The 20,048-nt window shown below is 45.7% G+C and overlaps 1 protein-coding gene across 1 annotated transcript in view; it reads left to right on the top strand.

Moving 5' to 3' along the window:
- The window catches only part of CLCN1 (chloride voltage-gated channel 1), a 132,091-nt gene that overhangs the window by 72,391 nt on the left and 39,652 nt on the right, over positions 1-20,048 (top strand). Inside the window, exons 11-15 of the mRNA XM_055002589.1 lie at positions 4,178-4,262; positions 12,141-12,290; positions 18,464-18,533; positions 19,103-19,213; positions 19,321-19,534. Of these exons, the coding sequence (XP_054858564.1) occupies positions 4,178-4,262; positions 12,141-12,290; positions 18,464-18,533; positions 19,103-19,213; positions 19,321-19,534 (630 nt within the window). The remainder of the gene's footprint in view (positions 1-4,177; positions 4,263-12,140; positions 12,291-18,463; positions 18,534-19,102; positions 19,214-19,320; positions 19,535-20,048) is intronic.

Below are 20,048 nucleotides of genomic sequence, written 5' to 3'. Positions count from 1 at the left end.
CCAAATGACAGCTTTTCAAATATTTAAAGAGAGTAATCATGTCCCCCCTCAACCTTCTCTTCTCCAAACTAAACATTCCCAAGGCCCTCAGCCTTTCCTCGTAGGGCTCAGTCTCCAGACCCCTGATCATCCTCGTCGCTCTCTTCTGCACCCTCTCAATTTTGTCCACATCCTTTTTGTATTGAGGCCTCCAGAACTGCACACAGTACTCCAGGTGCGGCCTGACCAAGGCACTATAGAGAGGGGCTATGACCTCCTGCGGTTTCGATGCAATGGACCTTTTGATACAACCCAAGACTGAGTTTTCCTTTTTTTTGCCACTGCATCACACTGACTGCTCATATTTAGTTTACAGTCCATTCTTACTCCAAGATCTCTTTCGCATACACTATTACCCAGAAGTGTATCCCCCAGCCTGTATTTGTGCTTCACATTTTTGTGGCCCAGATGTAATACTGTGCACTTGTCTTTGTTGAATTGCATCCTGTTCACAACCGCCCACTTCTCCAGAGTATTCAGGTCTTGTTGAATTTTAACTCTATCTTCTTGGGTGATTGCCACTCTTCTCAAGTTGGTATTATCAGCAAATTTAATGAGTAGCCCCTTTACCCCCTCATCCAGAGAACTGATAAAAATATTGAAAAGTACCGGGCCCAAAACCGAGCCCTGTGGCACCCCACTGGACACCAATCTGATGAAACGCCATTGACCACCACTCTTTGGGTGTGGTCCTCTAACCAGTTCCCTATCCACCGAACTATCCTATTGTCCAGTCCGCAGTCTTCCAGTTTACCCATTAGAATGTCATCTAGTTATCAAAAGCTTTACTGAAATCCAGGTAAATCATGTCGATAGAGTTTCCACGATCCAGTAAGCTCGTCACGCGATCAAAGAAGGAAACCAGGTTGGTCTGACAAGATCTGTTGGGGACAAAACCATGCTGACTTCCTCGGATCACTAAGCGATCCTTCAGATGCTTACAGATCGATCCCTTTAAAATCTGCTTTAATACCTTCCCAGCAACAGAAGTCAGACTGACCGGCCTGTAGTTTCCTGGGTAATCCTTCTTCCGTTTCTTAAAGATTGGGATAACATTTGCTCTTCTCCAATCTTGTGGCACATCCCCAGTCCTTGAGGAGGCCATGAAGATGATGGACAGAGGCTCTGCTAGTTCTCTAGAAAATTCTAGAGAACCAGCCTTGCTTATGGAATTGATTCTTGCTCCTTGCTTGCATAGAGAAGAATAGGACCTCTCTGGTTGGCAGGCAGAGCTGCCTATCAAGGTTTTGAGGGCTAAGATTGGCTGCAGAATGTCCTCCCCTTCATTGCAGAATGGGAGGTCTCTGGTTGGCAGGCAGAGCTGCCTTTTGAGGGCTAAGATTGGCTGCAGAACGTCCCCCCCTCCATTTCCAAATGGGAGTTCTCTGTTGGCAAGCAGAGCTGCCTATCAAGGTTTTGAGGGCTAAGATTGGCTGTAGAACACCCACCCCTCTGTTGCCTAGGGAAATTCTTGCTCCTTGCTCCATAGGGCAGAATAGGAGCTCTCTGGTTGGCAGGCAGAGCTGCCTGTCAAGGTTCTGAGGGCTAAGATTGGCTGCAGAATGTCCACCCCTCCATTGCAGAATGGGAGTGCTCTGCTTGGCAAGTAGAGCTGCCTATCAAGGTTTTGAGGGCTAAGATTGGCTGCAGAACGTCCACGCCTCCATTGCAGAATGAGAGCTCTCTGCTTGGCAGGCAGAGCTGCCTATCAAGTTTTTAAGGGCTGCAAAAGGTCTGTGGATGTCCCCTCCATTGCATAGAGAATTGATAGATCAGCGCCTGGATTTCTGGACTCACAAACCACAGACCAACCCAAACAGACCAAAATTCATGAAAAAGGTGAGTCGCACAAACTATGTATTTGCAAACAACAAACTGGGATGGACCGTGCAAAAATTTTGGTCCGTTTTCTGGACAGTGCCCACCTCTAATGCTAAATCATTATTAGAATCAGAGAGAAAGAACAGCCTTAATGTACATACAGATTTGAAGCAGGTACCACTTTTTGGCTTCATGTATGAACATTGTGGTTTTGATAAGACTTGTTTGTTGAATTGGAGCCTTACAGATGAGAGTGCAAAGTGATTCTAAGGGGAAGCATTGTGTTTGAGGCAGTGGGAAGCGATACAGAAGTTCTGTTTATGGCATTTGATCTCTGCTGGCTCATTCACACATAGAAATCACCACTTGAATTGCAGTCCTCAAGTGATTAACATACATGTCTCCACTGTAATAAAAATCATGAAGGCATACCCACCTCCAACAACATACACTGGCACCTCCAGCATTTTGTGTGGTCTGGGAGTGGAGCCCACGTGGTGGACCGGAACTCATAAATGTACTCTGCTTTACAGTTAAAAGGATAAGCTTTTTTTTTAAAAAAAATTTTTTTATTGGGTTAGAACATTAATATTTTTACATTACATTACATTCAATTTTCCCCTAATTTTTCGTTTCTAACCCCCTCCCTTTCCCCCCCTTTTGTTGACTTCCAACAGCTTTCCCACCCTCTGTCCCTTTTCCCTTACTTCTATTAATTTCCTCTGTCTAAAACAAATATATATTCTCCATTATATTAAGCAGTACATCTTTAACTCTTTTACTTACTATACATCCAAACTATACTTCTTTAGATAAACAATTTATCCCATTTTCCAGTTTTGAATATTTCTATATGTCATAAACCATAAAAATTTCCCACATTTAAATCAAACAATTTGATTTGTTCTCTATATATTAATCATTTCTTCTTTTTATAGTATTTCTATATAACTCATCACATAGTCAGTCGTTTTAACTCTTCTATACATTCAGTTTGGTGCATATAAGTCTTATCAAGTAAAAAAAAATATTGTTAATTACTCAATCCTCATGTTTAAACCGTTAATTATTCTCTATCAATATTCTATCAATTAACCTTTACATATCTATATATATCTCAATCAATTAATTAATCTAACTGCTTATAAATTCACATTTCTTCCTCCCCCGGTAAAGTCACCCCTCTCTTATACTTTAATTATACTTCAGTAGTTCTCAAACTGCCACAGTTTTCCTCCCACCTCCCACTTCTTCTCCAGATATTGTTTCAGCTTCTCCCAGTCTGTGTTAAACTGCCCTGAGTCCAGATCTCTCAGTTTTCTTGTCATAGTTAAAAGGATAAGCTTGACCACCAGCGAGCAGCATCTTCTGTGATCCCAATGCGCTTCTTTTTCTTCTTAGCAAATTCTTTTATTTCTTAATAAAAAAGTATTCTATATTAAATAAGATGGAGGATAAGTAAGCAATGTATTCCTATTTGTGAACAGTTCACTAAAAAAATAAAGCTCATTTGCTAGGACTACCAAGCCTGGAGCGGGGGAGGGAATCCCCTGCCCTGAGCTCCCCTTTCCCACAGCTGCTCCAAATGGTGGTGGTGGGGATTTTTAAAATGGTGGTATTGCAAGTGTGATGATGTCATTTCCAGGGTAAATCTGGACATGACAGCAGGTACCTCTAGGAATGGCTGAAAATTCTATGGTTACTGTAGAGTTTCAGGCAATTCCTAGAACTCCCTGCTGTCACTTCTGGGTTTTCTTCAGAGGTGACATCGCCATGCTTGCAACTCTGCTCTCCCGCCATGCCCCTGCCCGCAACCCTCCTGCTGGTTGCCAGGCTTGGCCGGGCAAACCTATCATTTGCCTCAATTAAGTTCAAATTAATCAGTATTTTAACATCTTGCATTCAGTTTTGCTAACTGAAATTAAGAGTCTCTGTTATAATTTAAAAGGGAAAAAACACAAACAGCAAAACTGAATGAAGGCTTGAGGGCTAAATTTCCATAGGCCTGAGGCAAATTGAGGCTGCACAAGCTTGCAACCTGCATTTTATGATCCGACAGAGATGTGTGACCTTAGTTTTATCTGTCTGAACCCTCATACAGCTTCATTTTACAAACCACTCAAATGACAATGCCTTAATGTCTTGTAGGAGTTGCCCTCCAAGCACACAATGGCTCACAGGGAAGAAAACACATCCAGCCCGTGCCACGGGGAGTCCGTGCTTACCGATTCATGCTCAGCCCGACTGGTGTGGTACTCCACATTACGAGATCAGCTTGCCTTCAAGTCCAACTGACTTTCTTTCTTTTTTCTTTTAGCCGCCTTGTATATCCCGGTGTGATAACCTTCGTGATAGCATCTGTGACATTCCCGCCAGGCTTTGGGCAGTTTATGGCTGGAGAGGTGAGAATACTGTTGTGCCCATAAGATGCCCGTTGTCAGTTTCCTAGGGGGAGAGAGGCATTGTTCTCAGCAGAGGGTGCATTTGCCCCTTCCTTTTCTAACTGTAGTGAACTGAAGCAAAACAACTCTTTGTCTGCAGCATGCACTATGAGCTGGGCCAGGGGGGGTCTCCTGCTCTGTCCCCTGCTTGAGAATATAAGTAGTGGCTGTCCCATATTCCCTTGAGCTGAAAAGGGACGGTGGAAGATCCTCCCTTTTAAAAGGGCTCTCAGGCTAACTATTTCTGCCAAGGAGACAAGCTAGCTACACCGTTCTCCTGAACTCTCTGTCTATTTCAGTCATTCCAGGAGAAACAGCTGTGAAATACTGCTGGATCTTGCAGCAATAACTTAACACCAGGGTATGAGCCCTGCAGTGAGTAGATAGATACCCATCCAGCAGTAAATCAGAGGCCAATATAAGTTCCTCCAATTACTTAGTATAGGATTGCCTTTGCACAGTGAGTAAGGAAGGTTTGTTATAGGAGTAACTGAGCGAGATATGGAACATGTAGGACTGTCCCAAGCACCTTTGTAATCCTCTATGGGAAAAGCTCAGGGCTGCTTGTATGCCATGATTCTGGTGGAGAAGGGCCAATGAAGGCTTCAAATAGGGTTGCTAACCTCTAGGTGGGCCCTAAAAATCTCCCAGAATTGCCACTGATCTCCAGGCCAGACATATCAGTTTCTCTGGAGAAAACGGCTGCTTTGGAAGGTGGACTCTGTACTGCATTGGACTCTGCTGAGGACCCTCCACTCCGCAAAGCCAGTTCTTCCCCGCCTCCCGCTCTAAATATCCAGGAATTTTCCAACCTGGGATTGGTAACCCTAACCCTTCACACTTGGCTGAGTGGAGCAGTATAATAGAAGCCGTTCTGTTTGTGGAGATGCGTAAATGCACAGTAAAATAAATAATGAAATCAGAGCTTGAAGGAAAGAGAACCCGGTTTTGGCAACAATCGCTGAATTCTGGCCCTGTCTAGATTATGCAAACTGAACAAATGTGTGCCTGGTTTTCATTGTCTGCTGCTGGGGTTTTGCCAGGTGTTGCCGCATACTTAAACATACCTTCACAACCATAATGGGCTAGAAAGGTAATGTGTTCTTTAAAAGGAAGCCGAAAACCTCAGGGAGTTGAAGTCTGAAGCCAGCGTCGCTCTGTGCTCTGCGCTCAATAACAGAACACATGATGCGGAAGGGAGTTACAGCCTAGGATCAGCATAGGGGCAGTACATAAACACCTCGTTTCTTTCCTCCTCAGGGCCACATGAATGGCATCCAAGGGTACTAAAAGAACTCGCAGATGTAATTTCCGAGCCTCTGTCCATTACTTTTGAGAATTCTTTGAGAACAGGCAAAGTGCCAGAGCATTGGAGGTGGGCAAATGTTGTCCCCATCTTCAAGAAGGGGAAAAAGGAGGATCCGGGTAACTACTGACCCGTCAGCTTGACATCTATACCTGGAAATGTTTTAGAACAAATCATAGAATCATAGGGTTGGAAGGGGCCTTACCCAGGGCATGTAAGAAGGGGCCATTGCTGTCAGGTGGCCATCGAGACTCTACTTAAAAAACTCCAAAGAAGGAGAGCCCACCACCTCCCGAGGAAGCCTGTTCCACTGAGGGACCGCTCTAACTGTCAGGAAGTTCGTCCTAATGTTTAGCTGAAAACTCTTTTGATTTAATTTCAAGCCGTTGGTTCTGGTCCGACCTGCTGGGGCAGTGGAAAACAACTCCATCGGCCCTTGAGTTATTTAGAAAGGATGGCTGTGAGCCAGCACAGGTTTCTCAAGAACAAGTCATGTCAGACTAACCCAATCTCTGTTTTTGAGAAAATCACTACCTTGCTGGATCAGGGGAATGTGCAGACATAGTTTATCTCGATCTCAGTAAGGCTTTTGATAAGGTCCCACATAATATCCTTGTCAACAAATTGGTAAAATGTGGTTTGGATGCTATTATTGTTAGGTGGATCTGTAACTGTGTGACCGATCGCATGCCTCAAAGATTACTTGTTAATGTCAGGTGCCCAGCATCACCTGCCGTACCCAGCAACACCTGCTGTCTTAATTGTGGTCTAATGCTTCGTGTTATGCTTATGCTATTCTTTTACTGCCTGCAAATGATACTCGTCTTGACTTTCGAACCCGTGATGTGAAGGGAGGCGTTTGTTCCTGCTGTTATCTCTATGAACCTCTGAACTGCACCAGGGCTCCACTCAGTCTGGGAAGAGGCGCCTGCCATACATCAGTTCTGCTGTTTTCTTGCTTAGATGTTTTCCCTCTGAGCTGACCGTTAGACTGGGGGAGGGGAGGAGATCTAGAAACCTAGAAAGTTGCTTGCATGTGAAGGTCATTCCTGGCAAAGATGGAGTAAGCTCATGGACTAGCAGCTTTTCAATAAAGTTCTTTTACTGACAACAGTGAAGCCTTTTGAGAGTTGCTAGGAAGAGCCTTACAGTTAATGGTTCCTCATCCTCTTGGAGAAGAGTGACAAGCGGAGTGCCTCAGGGATCAGCCCTGAGACCTGTTCTGTTCAACATTTTCATAAATGATTTGGATGAAGAAATAGGGAGAATGCTTATTAAATTTGCAGATGATATTAAATTGGGAGGGGTAGCAAATACAGTCGAAGACAGAGTCAGGATACAGGATGATCTTGACAGGCTGGAAAACTGGGCTAAAATAAATAAAATGAACTTCAACAGAGATAAATGCAAAGCTCTGCATTTAGGTAGGAAAAATCAAATGCATAATTATAGGATGGGGAAGACTTGTCTTGGAAGTAGTATGAGCGAAAAGAATCTACGGGTCTTAGTAGACCACACAATGAACATGAGTCAGCAGTGTGACGTGGCAGCTAAAAGGCAAATGCGGTTTGGGGCTGCATCAACAGAAGCAGTGTCCAGATCACGAGAAGTGATAGGATCGCTCTACTCTGCTCTGGTTAGACCTCACCCAGAGTATTGAGTTCAGTTTGGACATCACAATTTAAGAAGGGTATAGACAAGCTGGAACGTGTCCAGACTGAGAAGGGCAACGAAGATGGTGAGGGGTCTGGAGACCAAGTCCTATGAGAAAAGGTTGAAGGAGCTCGGAATGTTTAGCCTGGAGAGGAGACGACTGAGAGGCGATAGGAGAACCATCTTCAAGTACTTGAAGGACTGTCAAATAGAGGATGGTGTGGAGTTGTTTTCCACTACCCCAGAAGGTCGGACCAGAACCAATAGGTTGGAATTAAATCAAGATAATTTTTGGCCTTCAGAATCTGAATTAGCGCTTTGTATTTTTTCCGATCTAGTAACACCGATCTGGGTAATTCCTTCATAATGATAATCGTCTTGCCATCAATCTCCAATGGATCTTGAAACTGTTTAGTCACAATCTTCTCTTTCATATTTCGAGTCGTGAACTGCACAATCACGTCTCTTGGTAGTTTCCTCTGGGTCGCAATTCTTGAATTTACACGATATACCACGTCCAGGATAGCCACAACTTCCTCCTCCTCCTTTCCCAGGTATTCAGCTAACACCTCAGTAATCTGTTCTTGCGCTGTCTTTCCTTCCACTTCCGGCAAGCCGCGAAATCTCAGATGCTTCTCCATGTGTTTACTTTCTGCAACCGCCATTCTTCCCCTCATCAGTCTCATCTCTGTTTGTTGCGTATCAGCTAGATTCTCCACCGCGCCTTCCACTACTTTGACTCTCTGCTGTGTTCCTTGCAGTTCATTTTGCATTGTTTCCATACCTTTCTTCACTTCTGACAGCTCACTTTTCACTGTCTGTTTAACCTCTTTGATCAGCTCCGGTTTCATGTCCTTAAGTTCTTTAATCACTTCTAAAAGTTTTTTGTCTAGATTTTCTATTGCCGATTGCCACTCTTTTTCAACATCGTGGGGCTCACTTTGGCTCGCTCCCACGAGTCCGCTCTCTTCCTTAACTCCGTGGCGTAAGATTTAATGTCCTTTTAATTTAAATGTCCCGGTCTTCTTGCAAAAAAAACTTTTAGAAAATCCAAAATGTTGGGCGTCTTTTCTCTATGATTCTTCTATGATTTTTGTAATCCAAAATGGCTTACTTCCTCTTCCGCTGAAGCCGCGACTCTTCCCCTTTCAAAGATGGCGATTCCCTTCTTCCTGCCCTCCGGCAGGGGCCGCTTCTCTTCAGCAACTCTATTGTTATTACGTACTTCCTGTTTCCCGACTTCCCACAGTAGCTCTCGCGATGGTAAAATTTTCTCACAGCTCCATAACCGCAAGTATTCAAAACAATAGTCCAATTTCTTTAATAACTTCTTTAAACTTAGTCTTTTTTCTAATACAACTCTTGCCGAGTCTTCCCCTCCTTATAATTAGCCTGTTGCAGTTTGAAAATCTACTTTTATTCTTCTTTACTTTTAACAATCTGTCCCGTATCAGAAGATAGTGATCTTTACCTTCTCATTCACTTTCCTTGGGTTGTAATCACTGTTTCAATCTTAATTTCTCCTCTACTCTTCTTTCCCCTGTTGAAGCTTGGGTACGTAGGTCTTATGCCAACCGCATTGGCCCCGAAACTGCCGCAGAGATCGTAGCCGACCTGTCACAGGGTGGGACCTCAAGGGTCGAGAGTGGGCCCGTTGCGCAGAGCCCCCCCTCGCCCGAGATCGACGCGCCCTGAGGTCTTGAGCGTTCTTTGCCTGCTCTCCGCCTGAGAGCAGTCGGCCGCGGGCTAAATTGCCCCCGCCGGCCGCTTAAAACAGCAGTCCGGTCAGCTCCGCAAGTGGAGCTGCATCAGACCTCCATAAATCCCAAACCGGAAGTCCCATGAAAATCAGGTATAGATGGGAATTACCAGAAGGAGTGTCCTTTGAATTTGGAGGGGCCAAAAAGCGTATCAGATCTGAATGAGAGATGGAGCGATTTTTAAGGGACAATGAAAAGGACTTACCAGCAACAAGATTATGATTATGGAGTGTAAAGTTTTATCTTGGAATGTAAATGGACTTAATTCACCGAATAAGAGAAAAAGCATTTTCCACTGGCTATTAAAACAAAAATGTGATATTGTATGTTTGCAAGAGACCCATATTCGAAAACAGGATGTAAAATATTTAAAATCGAAAAAATTGGGTAATGATTTTGCAGCGGCCTCTAATAAGAAAAAAAGAGGAGTGGTGTTGTATATAAAAGAGGAGCTGCAGCCAAAGTTTGTAATGAAGGATGTGGAAGCCAGATTCATAGCAGTGGAATGTATATGGAATTTAAAGAGAGTGCTGGTAGTTGGAATTTATGCACCTAATGGAGCAAAAGAAAGCTTCTTTGAGGATTTGAGGAAGCAACTAGATGAACTTTCATATGACCAGATAATTCTTGCTGGAGATTTCAATGGAGTGACAAATCTGTAATTAGATAAAAAATCACCAACTGCACAAAAGAAAAGAGGACTGTTACCAAAGCTGTTTTTTGAATTGTTTTTGCTACAGACAATACCAATTATTCGAGACTCTAAGCAGTTTGAAAAATGGCAGAGGAAAATATCAGATTTTGTTTGGGCAGGCAAGAAGCCTCGAGTGAAAATGAAAGTTTTACAAGATGCAAAAGAAAGAGGCGGAATGCAACTGCCCAATCTAAGACTTTACTACGATGCAATCTGCCTAGTGTGGTTGAAAGACTGGATGATGCTGAAGAATAAGAAATTATTGGCGTAAGAGGGATATAAAAAAATATTTGGATGGCATGCATACCTATGGTATGATAAAGTAAAAGTGAACTCTATGTTCTTGCATCATTACATACGGAGAAGCCTATATGCAACTTGGAAGAAGTACAGAGACTATTTACAAGAAGGAACCCCCCTATGGGGGGTTCCATATGAGGTAATAGATCCGAGAGCTGTCGATACTGAGCAACAGTGTTTAACGTATAAGGAGATAACCCGAATAGAATCTTCTAAACTTAAAATAAAGACACAGGACGAGTTATCACCAAACTATGATTGGTTTCAGTACAGACAGATCAGAGATCTCTACAATTCGGACTGTGCAAAGGGAGGCATAAGAACAGAGAACTCGGAACTAGAGCAGACACTTTTAAAAGAGTACAAGAAGGAAATTTCCAAGGTATACCAAGTACTGCTGAAATGGTATACTGAAGATGAAACAGTTAAAGTACAAATGGTGAAGTGGGCCATAAATTTCAACAAAGAAATAACAATGGAGGCATGGGAATACTTGTGGAAGAATACAATGAAGATTACGACGTGTACTAATATTAAAGAGAACATTTACAAAATGATTTATCGTTGGTACATGACACCAAAGAAGATTGCGCTAGGGAATCTGAACACTTCTAACAAATGCTGGAAATGTAAAAAACATGAGGGTTCCCTGAATCATATGTGGTGGACATGTGAGGTAGCTAGGCAGTACTGGGGGGAAATAATAAGAGTAATAATTGAGATTTTACAATTTCAAATTAATAAGAACCCAGAACTCCTGCTACTGAACTTTGGAATGGAGGACATTCCAGCTCAACACAGGACATTGTTATTTTACATGACAGCAGCGGCTAGACTTTTGTATGCGCAAAAATGGAAAGTACAAGAAGTGTCAACTACTGAGGATTGGATTTACAAATTGCTGTATATGGCGGAAATGGACAAAATGACAAGAAAATTGAGAAACCTTGACCCAGAACAGTTCAACACAGACTGGGAGAAGCTGAAACAATATTTGGTGAAGAAATGGGAGGTGGGAGGAGAACTGTGGCAGTTCGAGAACTATTGAAACATAATAAAATGCAGAGGGGGGTGACTTTACCGGGGGGTGGAGAGGCAAATGAGAATTTCTAAGCAGTTACTTTGTTAGATTATTATATATAGAATAATATATATATAGAATAATATATAGAATATTGATAGAAAATAACTAATTATAAGGACTGACTAACTAATATTACTTTTGGTAAAAATTGTATAATGTACTAAATTGAATAAGTCTACCTGAAGATATATATGGGTCAAATTGATTGATAACTTTTGATGATAGTTATATAGATGTATAATCACAGTAGAATAAAAATAATAATATAATTAAATATAACTAAAGCAGAATGAAGATAAGATATGCAGAAAAAGTAACATATAGAGTATAAGTTAAATTGGTTGACTTATATGAATGTATGGTTTATATGGTTTATGGTTTATAGAAATATTTCAAATTATGAAAAATGGACAAATTGTTTGTCTAATATGGAAGAAGGGACTTAAAGATAGGGTACAGAGTATTAAAAATAGTTAAAGAATTATTGCTTAGAATAAAGGGAAAGTATATGTTTGTTAGATAGATGAATTTAAAATGAGTAAGGGAAAAGGGACAAAGGGTTGGAAAACTGTTGGAAGTCTACAAAAAGGGGGGGAAAGGGAGGGGGTTAGAAATTGGGAAATGGGGGAATTGATTGTAATGTGAAATTAAATGATTCTAATCCAATAAAAATTTTATTTAAAAAAAAAAGAAGATAATTTTTGGCTAAACATTAGGAAGAACTTCCTGACAGTTAGAGTGGACCCTCAGTGGAACAGACTTCCTCGGGAGGTGGTGGGCTCTCCTTCTTTGGAGGTTTTTAAGCAGAGTCTAGATGGCCATCTGACAGCAATGCTGATTCTGTGAACCTGGGCAGATCACGAGAGGGAGGGCAGGAAGGGTTACATCAGGGCTTAGTTCTCGTGGCCCCTTCTTACATGCCCAGGGTAAGGCCAATCACCATTTTGGGGTCGGGAAGCAATTCCCCTCAGGCCAGTTTGGCTAGGGATCCTTCCTGACCTCAGTAGGTGAGATCTAAGCAAATCCTTTTCTCTCTCTGCAGCTGATGCCCAGAGAGGCCATTAGCAGCCTCTTTGATAACTACACTTGGGTCAAGCATACAGAAGATCCCCAGATCCTGGGGAAGTCTGCAGTCTGGATCCATCCCAAAGTCAGTGTGTTTGTGATCCTCCTCCTTTTCTTCCTCATGAAGGTAGGTACCTGTCTCAGAGAGGAGACTGTGCGTCCTCTGCCAACAGAGCTCTTGAATACCTTTTTCATTTTTCAGATGTAGAGAGAAATCCTCAGGTCCCAGAGAGGCGCTCCATCACTTCCTTGAGCACTCAGTAAATTATTGCCACTAAGGCAAGATATTTTTCTTTGGGGCAAGGCCAGTTGAGCAGATTTTACAGGAAGGCAATTTAAAGTAACAGACAGGGTGATAGGGAACCCCTCTTCAGCAGCACCCTGACCTTTTCCCTGGTGCTTTATAGAAGAATAGAGGGCGATGTCAGTCTACCTTCCTATCATCCCAACCAGGTATCTTCTTAAATGTTTCTGTGGCTTCTCAGCCATATAAATTCCCTTCCTGTTTTTTTTAAAAAGCTGAACAGCTGCTGTGAGGACATGCAGGGAGGAAGGAGGGAGACTCATTTTTTTCCAGGCATGCAAACACTTAAGGTAGACAGTCTGCAGCAGGAGAAAGCTGGTAGGAGGGGACATGTTAGGGTGCTGCAATATCTGCTATTTAGCAGTGATACTCGGGGGCTTTGGAGCCCAGATGTGGCTCTTCGACATGCCGCTTGTGGCTCTTCTTTTGAGCTCCAGTCCCCCATGGGGCACCTGTCTACTGTGTCAGGGAAGTGGGCAAGGCCCTTGCCTACCGGGGACTGTAGTTGGCCGTTTATTCCTATCATCATACAGCCACTGCTGGAGGAACAGGGGAGCTGCTTGGTCATTGGTAAGGGCAAAGCAGCTCTCTGCGAGTGGTGGAGTAGCATCAGTGTTTTAGATGCAAACTCTCCTGTTTGATACGATCCTAATTCCCCAAATGTCTATGAGATAAACCCGCTGCAGTCCGGATCCAGTTCTTTCCGGCCCGTATGGCTCTGCTTCCCTGAGAATAAATGTCTCTGCTCCAGCGTCCGAATGGAAGCAGTTTGGGGTTTTCTAAAACCATCCGCACAATATCACGGGCTAGTCCTGCTCCTGCTATCCTTTCCCATCCTTGGTATATTCTTTCCCGAACCGACTTTACTCCGGTCTTTTGGGGAAGAGCACAGGCCAAGCACATTCTCTGTCCCTCTGGGCAGAAAGCTGCACGTTTGCAAAGGCCCTGCCCTCCTTGGTGCCCTTTTCCTTCCATTGGGGCCCTGCGGTCCTTTTCATCCTGCACTACTGGAGGGTTTAGAGGGGGGCTTATTTTTACTTTGGTAATTAGCATAGCACAGTAATAATTACTAATTCATTTTAAAAACTTACAAAATGCCTCCAGTGGTACAGCAGGGAAAATGGTGGCTAAGGGAGTAAATGCACCCCACCCCCACCCTGAAGTCCTGCAAGGAAGCTCTGCTGTTGCTGCAGTGGCAAAGGATGCAAAACACAGAATCCTCGTAATGTGAATGCCTTGTTCTAAAGCTTATAGGGGAAGTGAATGGTGAAGGTCTCTATTAGAGGCTTCACAAATTCAGTGTTTTATGTGTTGTAAGTTACTCTAGTCTTGTGTGGGACTGAGATTTCTTGTCCTTGGCAATGGATATCACAGACCGTACTTATCAGAGACTTTGTTCTGGATGGCTGATAATGCTTAGTGCAAGCTTAAACATTATAATAATAACAACAGTGTGCTTGTATGCCTCCTTTCTGGACAGATTAGTGCCCACTCAGCGTAGTGACCAAGTAAGTGTTATCATTATTTCCACACTACAAGCTAAGAGGACTGGCTTACCCAAGGCTACCTGCAGAGCTTGTGGCAGGAGTGGGAGTGGAACATAAACAAGGTGCACTGACTGCATTCATTCCTCACGGCTTTTCTTTCTTCTACTGAGGGATGCCTGCAAGATTCAGTTCCGCTTTTGCTGGCTTAGACTTCTTAAAAGGTGTATGACTTCGTGTTTGGGCTGCCCAATTTCGAAAAGACGAGTTTCTGTCTATGGTCACCTCTGGGCCGCCTTGAGGATGGAGTTCCCGATCAGCCTGGCCTCTGATCCGCTGCTTAAGAGTTATCAAAAGTAGCCATTTGCCTAGGCAGTAAGCACATACATGCTTGATTGTGTTTTTGTATGTGCATGTACTAGGAAGGCTTCCTGCATGGGAGTGGTTGGGGCAGAGCTGAAAGAGACTCCACGTCCCGCCCCACCCCATTGCCTCCACCTCTCTGATTTCGGATGGTGAATAGTCTTCGAATGCTCATTGCTTTTCCATGCCAGCGGTAATATAACTTGGGCTGCTTCCACACAGGCATTTCGCCCCATGTGGCCGGCTGAAAGCTTATGGTTGCCATCTCCAGACTGGCTGGGATTGCCAGCCTCTAAGTGGTAGCTGGAGATTTCCTGGAATTGCAACTGATCTCCAAGTTATAGAAATCAGTTCCCACAGAGAAAATGGCGGCTTTGGAAAGTAGACTCCGTGCCATTATACTCTGCTGAGGTCCCTCCCCACTCCAAATCCTGCCCTCTCCAGGCTCCACCCACAAAATCTCCAGGAATTTCCCAACCTGGAGTTGGCTACCATAGGGTTGGGAAATGCCTGGAGATTGAGAGTGACGCCTGGGGAGGGCGGAGTTTGGGGCGGGAGCTCTGCTGGGATGTGATGCCATACGTTCTGCCCTCCAGAGCTGCCATTTCTTTCAGGGGAGCTGGTCTCTGTGAGATCGGTTGTAATTCCGGGAGCTCTTCTGGCCCCACCTGAAGGCTGTCAACCCTAAGCTGGATGGTCCTGCTTTGGAGGGCAGCTTCCACATGCTGTCATGCTCGTTCAAAGCACAACTCATGGAGCTACTATAGATTTCCCCTTTAAGCAGGAACATGCCCCCCCACCCCCACCCCACTGCTCTAAATCAAAGAGGTTGGCTTCACTATAGAGTTTCTGGCAATTTCTAGAGCTACCCTAGGTCACGTCTGGATTTTCACAGGAAGTGCTATAACAGTGCACATGAAATCACAGCCCCCTATGGACCCACCCCCAAACCTCCTACTGGTTGCTTGGCAGGGTCTAGTGACCCCAGGGGCCACATCCCATTGACCATCTGGAGAGGGGGTGGAGCTAAGCTCCACCTTCATAATGGTGGACCCAAGTGCCATCTCTGCCCTGTAAAGCCTTTAACAGATGTTCCCCCACCCTCCCTGTGAGTCTACTCTCTTGTTTCTGATGGAGTGAGTGCAAATAATGCAGCGGAATTACGCTGTGCTTATTAGAGAGGCAAAAAATTTTATTTGAGGAAGTCACATACTTGATAGTAAAGAGGAGAGAGAGATTCCTTGCTATCTGACTACATCTTGCAGAGAGAGAGAAGAAGTGGGGCAGGAGAGAGAAGAAGCAGGATATCGCCCTGTTTAGCCCAATAGGAGACAAGACAAGGAAATGACCCCCAGGAAACAAGAGAGGTGCCACTCTCACTGTCCTAACTAAGTGATCCTTTCTGCCCCCTGCATGGTAGGCTCTTCTTCCTTCTTGCTGCTGCAGTACACCAGACATTGCTATTTCCAACAGTTTCTTCATTCATCGCTGCCTAATCTGGCCAGTCCACACCCCTGCTATTCAGGTCTCTAGTCCTCTGCATGTGGAGTTCCCTCCATTAGAGAGTCATAACTGGCTCATCCTCTTCTTCTTTCTGTAATGTTACTCATGTCATATGATTGTGATGTCATGTGACTTCCTGGGTGAAATAGATGTCCCAAGTCTGAAAAGGCTGAAGACCACGGCTTTGGCACACAGCACAGCTTGTGGGTTCTGCTTAGATTCCCAGAGAAAAACATGAGCCTTCCCCAGCCACACAGAAGGGCTGATGATCTCCAGGTGGTAGATGGAGATTTCTTGGAATTACAGCAGATGTCCAGACAACAGAGAGCAGTTACCTCAAGAAAGTGGCTGTTTTGGATGGTGGACTCTATGACATTATACGCCACTGATGCCCCTCCTGTCCCCAAACCCTCCCCTCCCCAGGCTCCCCCCCCAAATCTCTGAGAATTTCCCAACCTGGAACTGGCAACCCTTCGCCACAGTGGTGCCATCTGGGTAACATTCTGGGGCTATCCCGGCCCCATGGGGGTGGGAGGTCCACACAGAAGCTGTAACTAGAGAGAGGTGAGCTCTAGGGTTGCCAGGTCCCTGGGGGGCCAAACCAGGGGATGGGTGGGCACAGGGGGGAGCTGCATAGGGGAGGACTTATCTCGCACGAGTGCTCCGTGTATACACACTCCAGAGCGCCCCACATTGCACCAGGCATGACATCACTCCTGGTATGATGTGGAAGTAATGGGTTGCCCTGGGGGTCAACTGGGTGAAAATCAGCCCCATACGCTAAATTTCAAGCTGATTTTCACTCAATTAGCCCCTGGCATGGCCCATTATTTCTGCATCGTGCCAGGAATGATGGCATGCCTGACACGATGTGGGCACCTGCAGGGGCACTCCAGAGCACATGTGAGCACACTTCGCCCCCAGCTTCACGTTCCCGTACTTTTCTTCCCCCGCTGGCCGGGAGTAGAAGCTTGGACTGCCCCTAGCGGGGCAATGGCAAGTGTAGTGAGCAGCCCAAGTTCAGCTCCCTCTTTCTAAATTCTTCTACTTCCTTCCCAGTGCATTCTGGGAATTATAGTTCCCAGAACAGCTTACATTAATTATTGGGCATTCTAGGAACGGCAGTTTGCAGTATGTACTGGGGGAGGAGGGGAATTTGTATCTGACTTGGATCTACCAATTGAGCAAGAAAGGAATTCAGTGGCTGAGGAAGTCATCTCGTACTCAGAGCCAAAGGAATATGAACGTCGTCAACAACTCTCCAGTTAGTCAGACCTTGTGCTGAAGGGGGTTCCCTACAAGACAATTAAGTCCAGTGTCTAAAATTACCAAGCTGCACAGCTGCGCCCCCACCCCCACCCCCGGTCCTGGCTGTACCGCAGTTCCAGCTTCCTCTTCCTACCAACTCTCAGCCTGCTTTCTTTGCTGTGTTCCGTTCCCTCTAAATTCGGGATGGAAACTCCCTTTTCTTTTCACACATATCTTCAGAAAGTGGGTTCCAGACACCACATATGCAGGGAAGTGCCTGTTTACCAACCCCCAACCCCCCAGTTTTTGAGAATCATTAATTTTCATTGTCAAGTTTCTGATTCCTATCAGGAGACCCTTTAGACAAAACCATAGGGATAGACCAACTGAAAAAGTACTCACGGCAGTCCAAACTCATCATCGTTTGTGGTCTTACGTACATGAAGAGATTTTTCTCCCCCCCTCTTTTTTTTTTGCACAGAAGTACATATCTTGTGATCTGGTCAGCAGAAGGCCCTGAAGGCCCCCCAGTCTTTTCTGCATTCCTCTCCCCCAGTTAGGCCCCGGGGCCACCAGGTTCACGTCCCTGCTCTGCCACGGGAGCTTGCTGGGTGCCCTTGGACCTGTCCCTGTCTGTGACCCTAACCCACCCTCACAACTGGTGGCTGTTGTGAGGGTTAAGTGGAGGTGGGGAGGACAAGGCAGCCTCTGACTGAGGTCCCAATCAGGAAGATAAAACAGGAGATAAATAATAAAAAATGGTCCCCAGGTTTGAGGGACTCGTATTGGACTGACAGCCACACAGATCGGGAGCTACATTGAAGACAAGGAAAGGGGCAAAATCTCCTTTCTGCTGGCACTTGTGGGGAGATTCTGTTCCCTCCCCTCTCCTCATTACAGCCCCCCATGATTATAAGGCCCTTGGAATCAACTTTCTCAGGGTCCGAAGGGATTACTGGGGAGAAATGCCCCAGTCCTTGAGTCCACGCATCATAGGATGCAACTTATTAAATATATGTTTTCCGAAAACTGCAGTTTATGAACATTTTGCTTTTTGTTTGATAGAATGGAGAGGAAGAAGAGTGGTGTGGGGAGCGGCCAGCGAATGCCGTGGCGGTGTAGCACTGACTGGCATTCTCTCTTACGTACCGACAGGCCCATAGTTAATTGTGGATTGCCCCTCTCCCTCCTCAGGATACGTAGACGGCTTGCACGAACGTCCCTCACTGCCTTCCCAGCCCCTGAAGCCTGCCCGTCCCCCTGCCCGTCCCCCTGCCCGTCCCTCCGCCCGTCTGTCAGACCCCCCTCAGGTCCTTCCTGGCCAAACGGAAATGCAGCAGAGCTGTGAGACACGCCCGCGCCACGCACTAACCATTGCGGCCTGTCCCTCTGTCCTAGTTCTGGATGTCTGTCGTCGCCACTACCATGCCGATCCCCTGCGGAGGCTTCATGCCTGTGTTTGTGCTGGGTGAGTCCATCTTTTCCTGGGGCTTCTCTGAGAGGAAGTTTCCACCGGGCAGGATTTTGACAGAGAGAGACAACCCCAAATGGGGCCTGTGGGTTCTGTGAGGCAACAGGGCCCCGCATCCCCTCCCTTTTGGTGCCTGCGGGCAAAGCCTATTAACACGTCAGCTTCTCACTTCCCTGCTCCTTCTCACATGCCAGTAACTGCCCACGACTTGCCGGCACCGGTCTGTGCTGCTCCAGTTCCAGTAGATCCAGCTTGAATTTCAGTTGCATGAGACGGGGCGAAAAAGCCCCTTCCTCAGTATAGACCATTTGAACATGCAGGAGCAGAAGAAGCTCATTTTCCTTCCTCTCCACGTGCTACTTAAAAAAAATGGAAAAGAAGAGCTTAGATTCATTTTTCAAACGTTATGCGGCAACTCCTTCGCCTGTGGCCCGTGGTTCGCCTAGGGTGAGCGATTCCTGAGCATTTCTCCCTATGTTGTTGAACAACGTGGCAGAGCAGAGGTCAGGACCTGTTTCCTTTGTTGGGCTCTGGGTGTGAAATGTTGGTTTCTTGATGGCTTGTAGGGGCTGCCTTTGGACGCCTAGTGGGTGAAATCATGGCCTGGCTTTTCCCTGACGGGATCCTCTTTGATGGCATTGTTTACAAAATCTTACCTGGAGGTTATGCCGTGATTGGTAAGTCCAACCTCCGCTTTTTCTTTTGGCTGGAAGATTTTCATTTCCATATTCTCTCCACTGGAAGGACCCTCACCTGTCCCCTCTTTCTCCCCTCTCTGGGAAAGGTGCTGCAGCTCTGACCGGTGCAGTCAGCCACACAGTGTCCACAGCCGTGATTTGCTTTGAGCTGACGGGGCAGATCTCCCACATCCTGCCCATGATGGTGGCCGTCATCCTGGCCAACATGGTGGCTCAGAGTTTGCAGCCCAGCCTCTATGACAGCATCATCCAAGTGAAGAAGCTGCCCTACTTGCCAGACTTGGGCTGGAATCAAATCAGGTACACTGGGAGGGGAGACCTGCGGGAAGGGAAGAACGTAGGAGATGGTGGGAGGGAGGAGGCCCGGCTGTAATGAAGAAACCAGTTCCAAAGGAGACGGGGAACTGACCATTGAGTTGCATCCAATGTATTCATTTATTTAAAACATTTATACTCTAACTTTCCCCACAACTAAGATCTGAAGTGGATTACAGGTGTGAAAACAGACAGAAAAACATTACAAAATAAAATTAAAGCCTCCTGTCTATAATTGCATGCCCCATGGTAACCCCCAAATCCTTTGCCACAGGTTAGGGTTGCCAGGTCTCTTGAGTCCCCCGGCGGGAGATCAGGAGCCTGGCACGTACCTTTCTGCACCCCTGTGTCCCTGTCGCACATGCGTGCTTCTGGGAAGTGACGTCATTGCGTAGGTCAAGGGCGGCCTGGGAGTGCTCCTGTGGTCACCGGGGGGGCTGTCCCAGGGTGGGGAATGATTCAGCCCAAATTGGGCCGCTGTGGGCGCAGGAGTGCACTG

The sequence above is a fragment of the Eublepharis macularius genome, chromosome 18 (assembly GCF_028583425.1).
Source record: "Eublepharis macularius isolate TG4126 chromosome 18, MPM_Emac_v1.0, whole genome shotgun sequence".
NCBI classification, from domain to species: Eukaryota; Metazoa; Chordata; class Lepidosauria; order Squamata; family Eublepharidae; genus Eublepharis; species Eublepharis macularius.
Note: the sequence above shows the minus strand (reverse complement) of the source record. Positions and strands in the feature narration are given on the sequence as shown.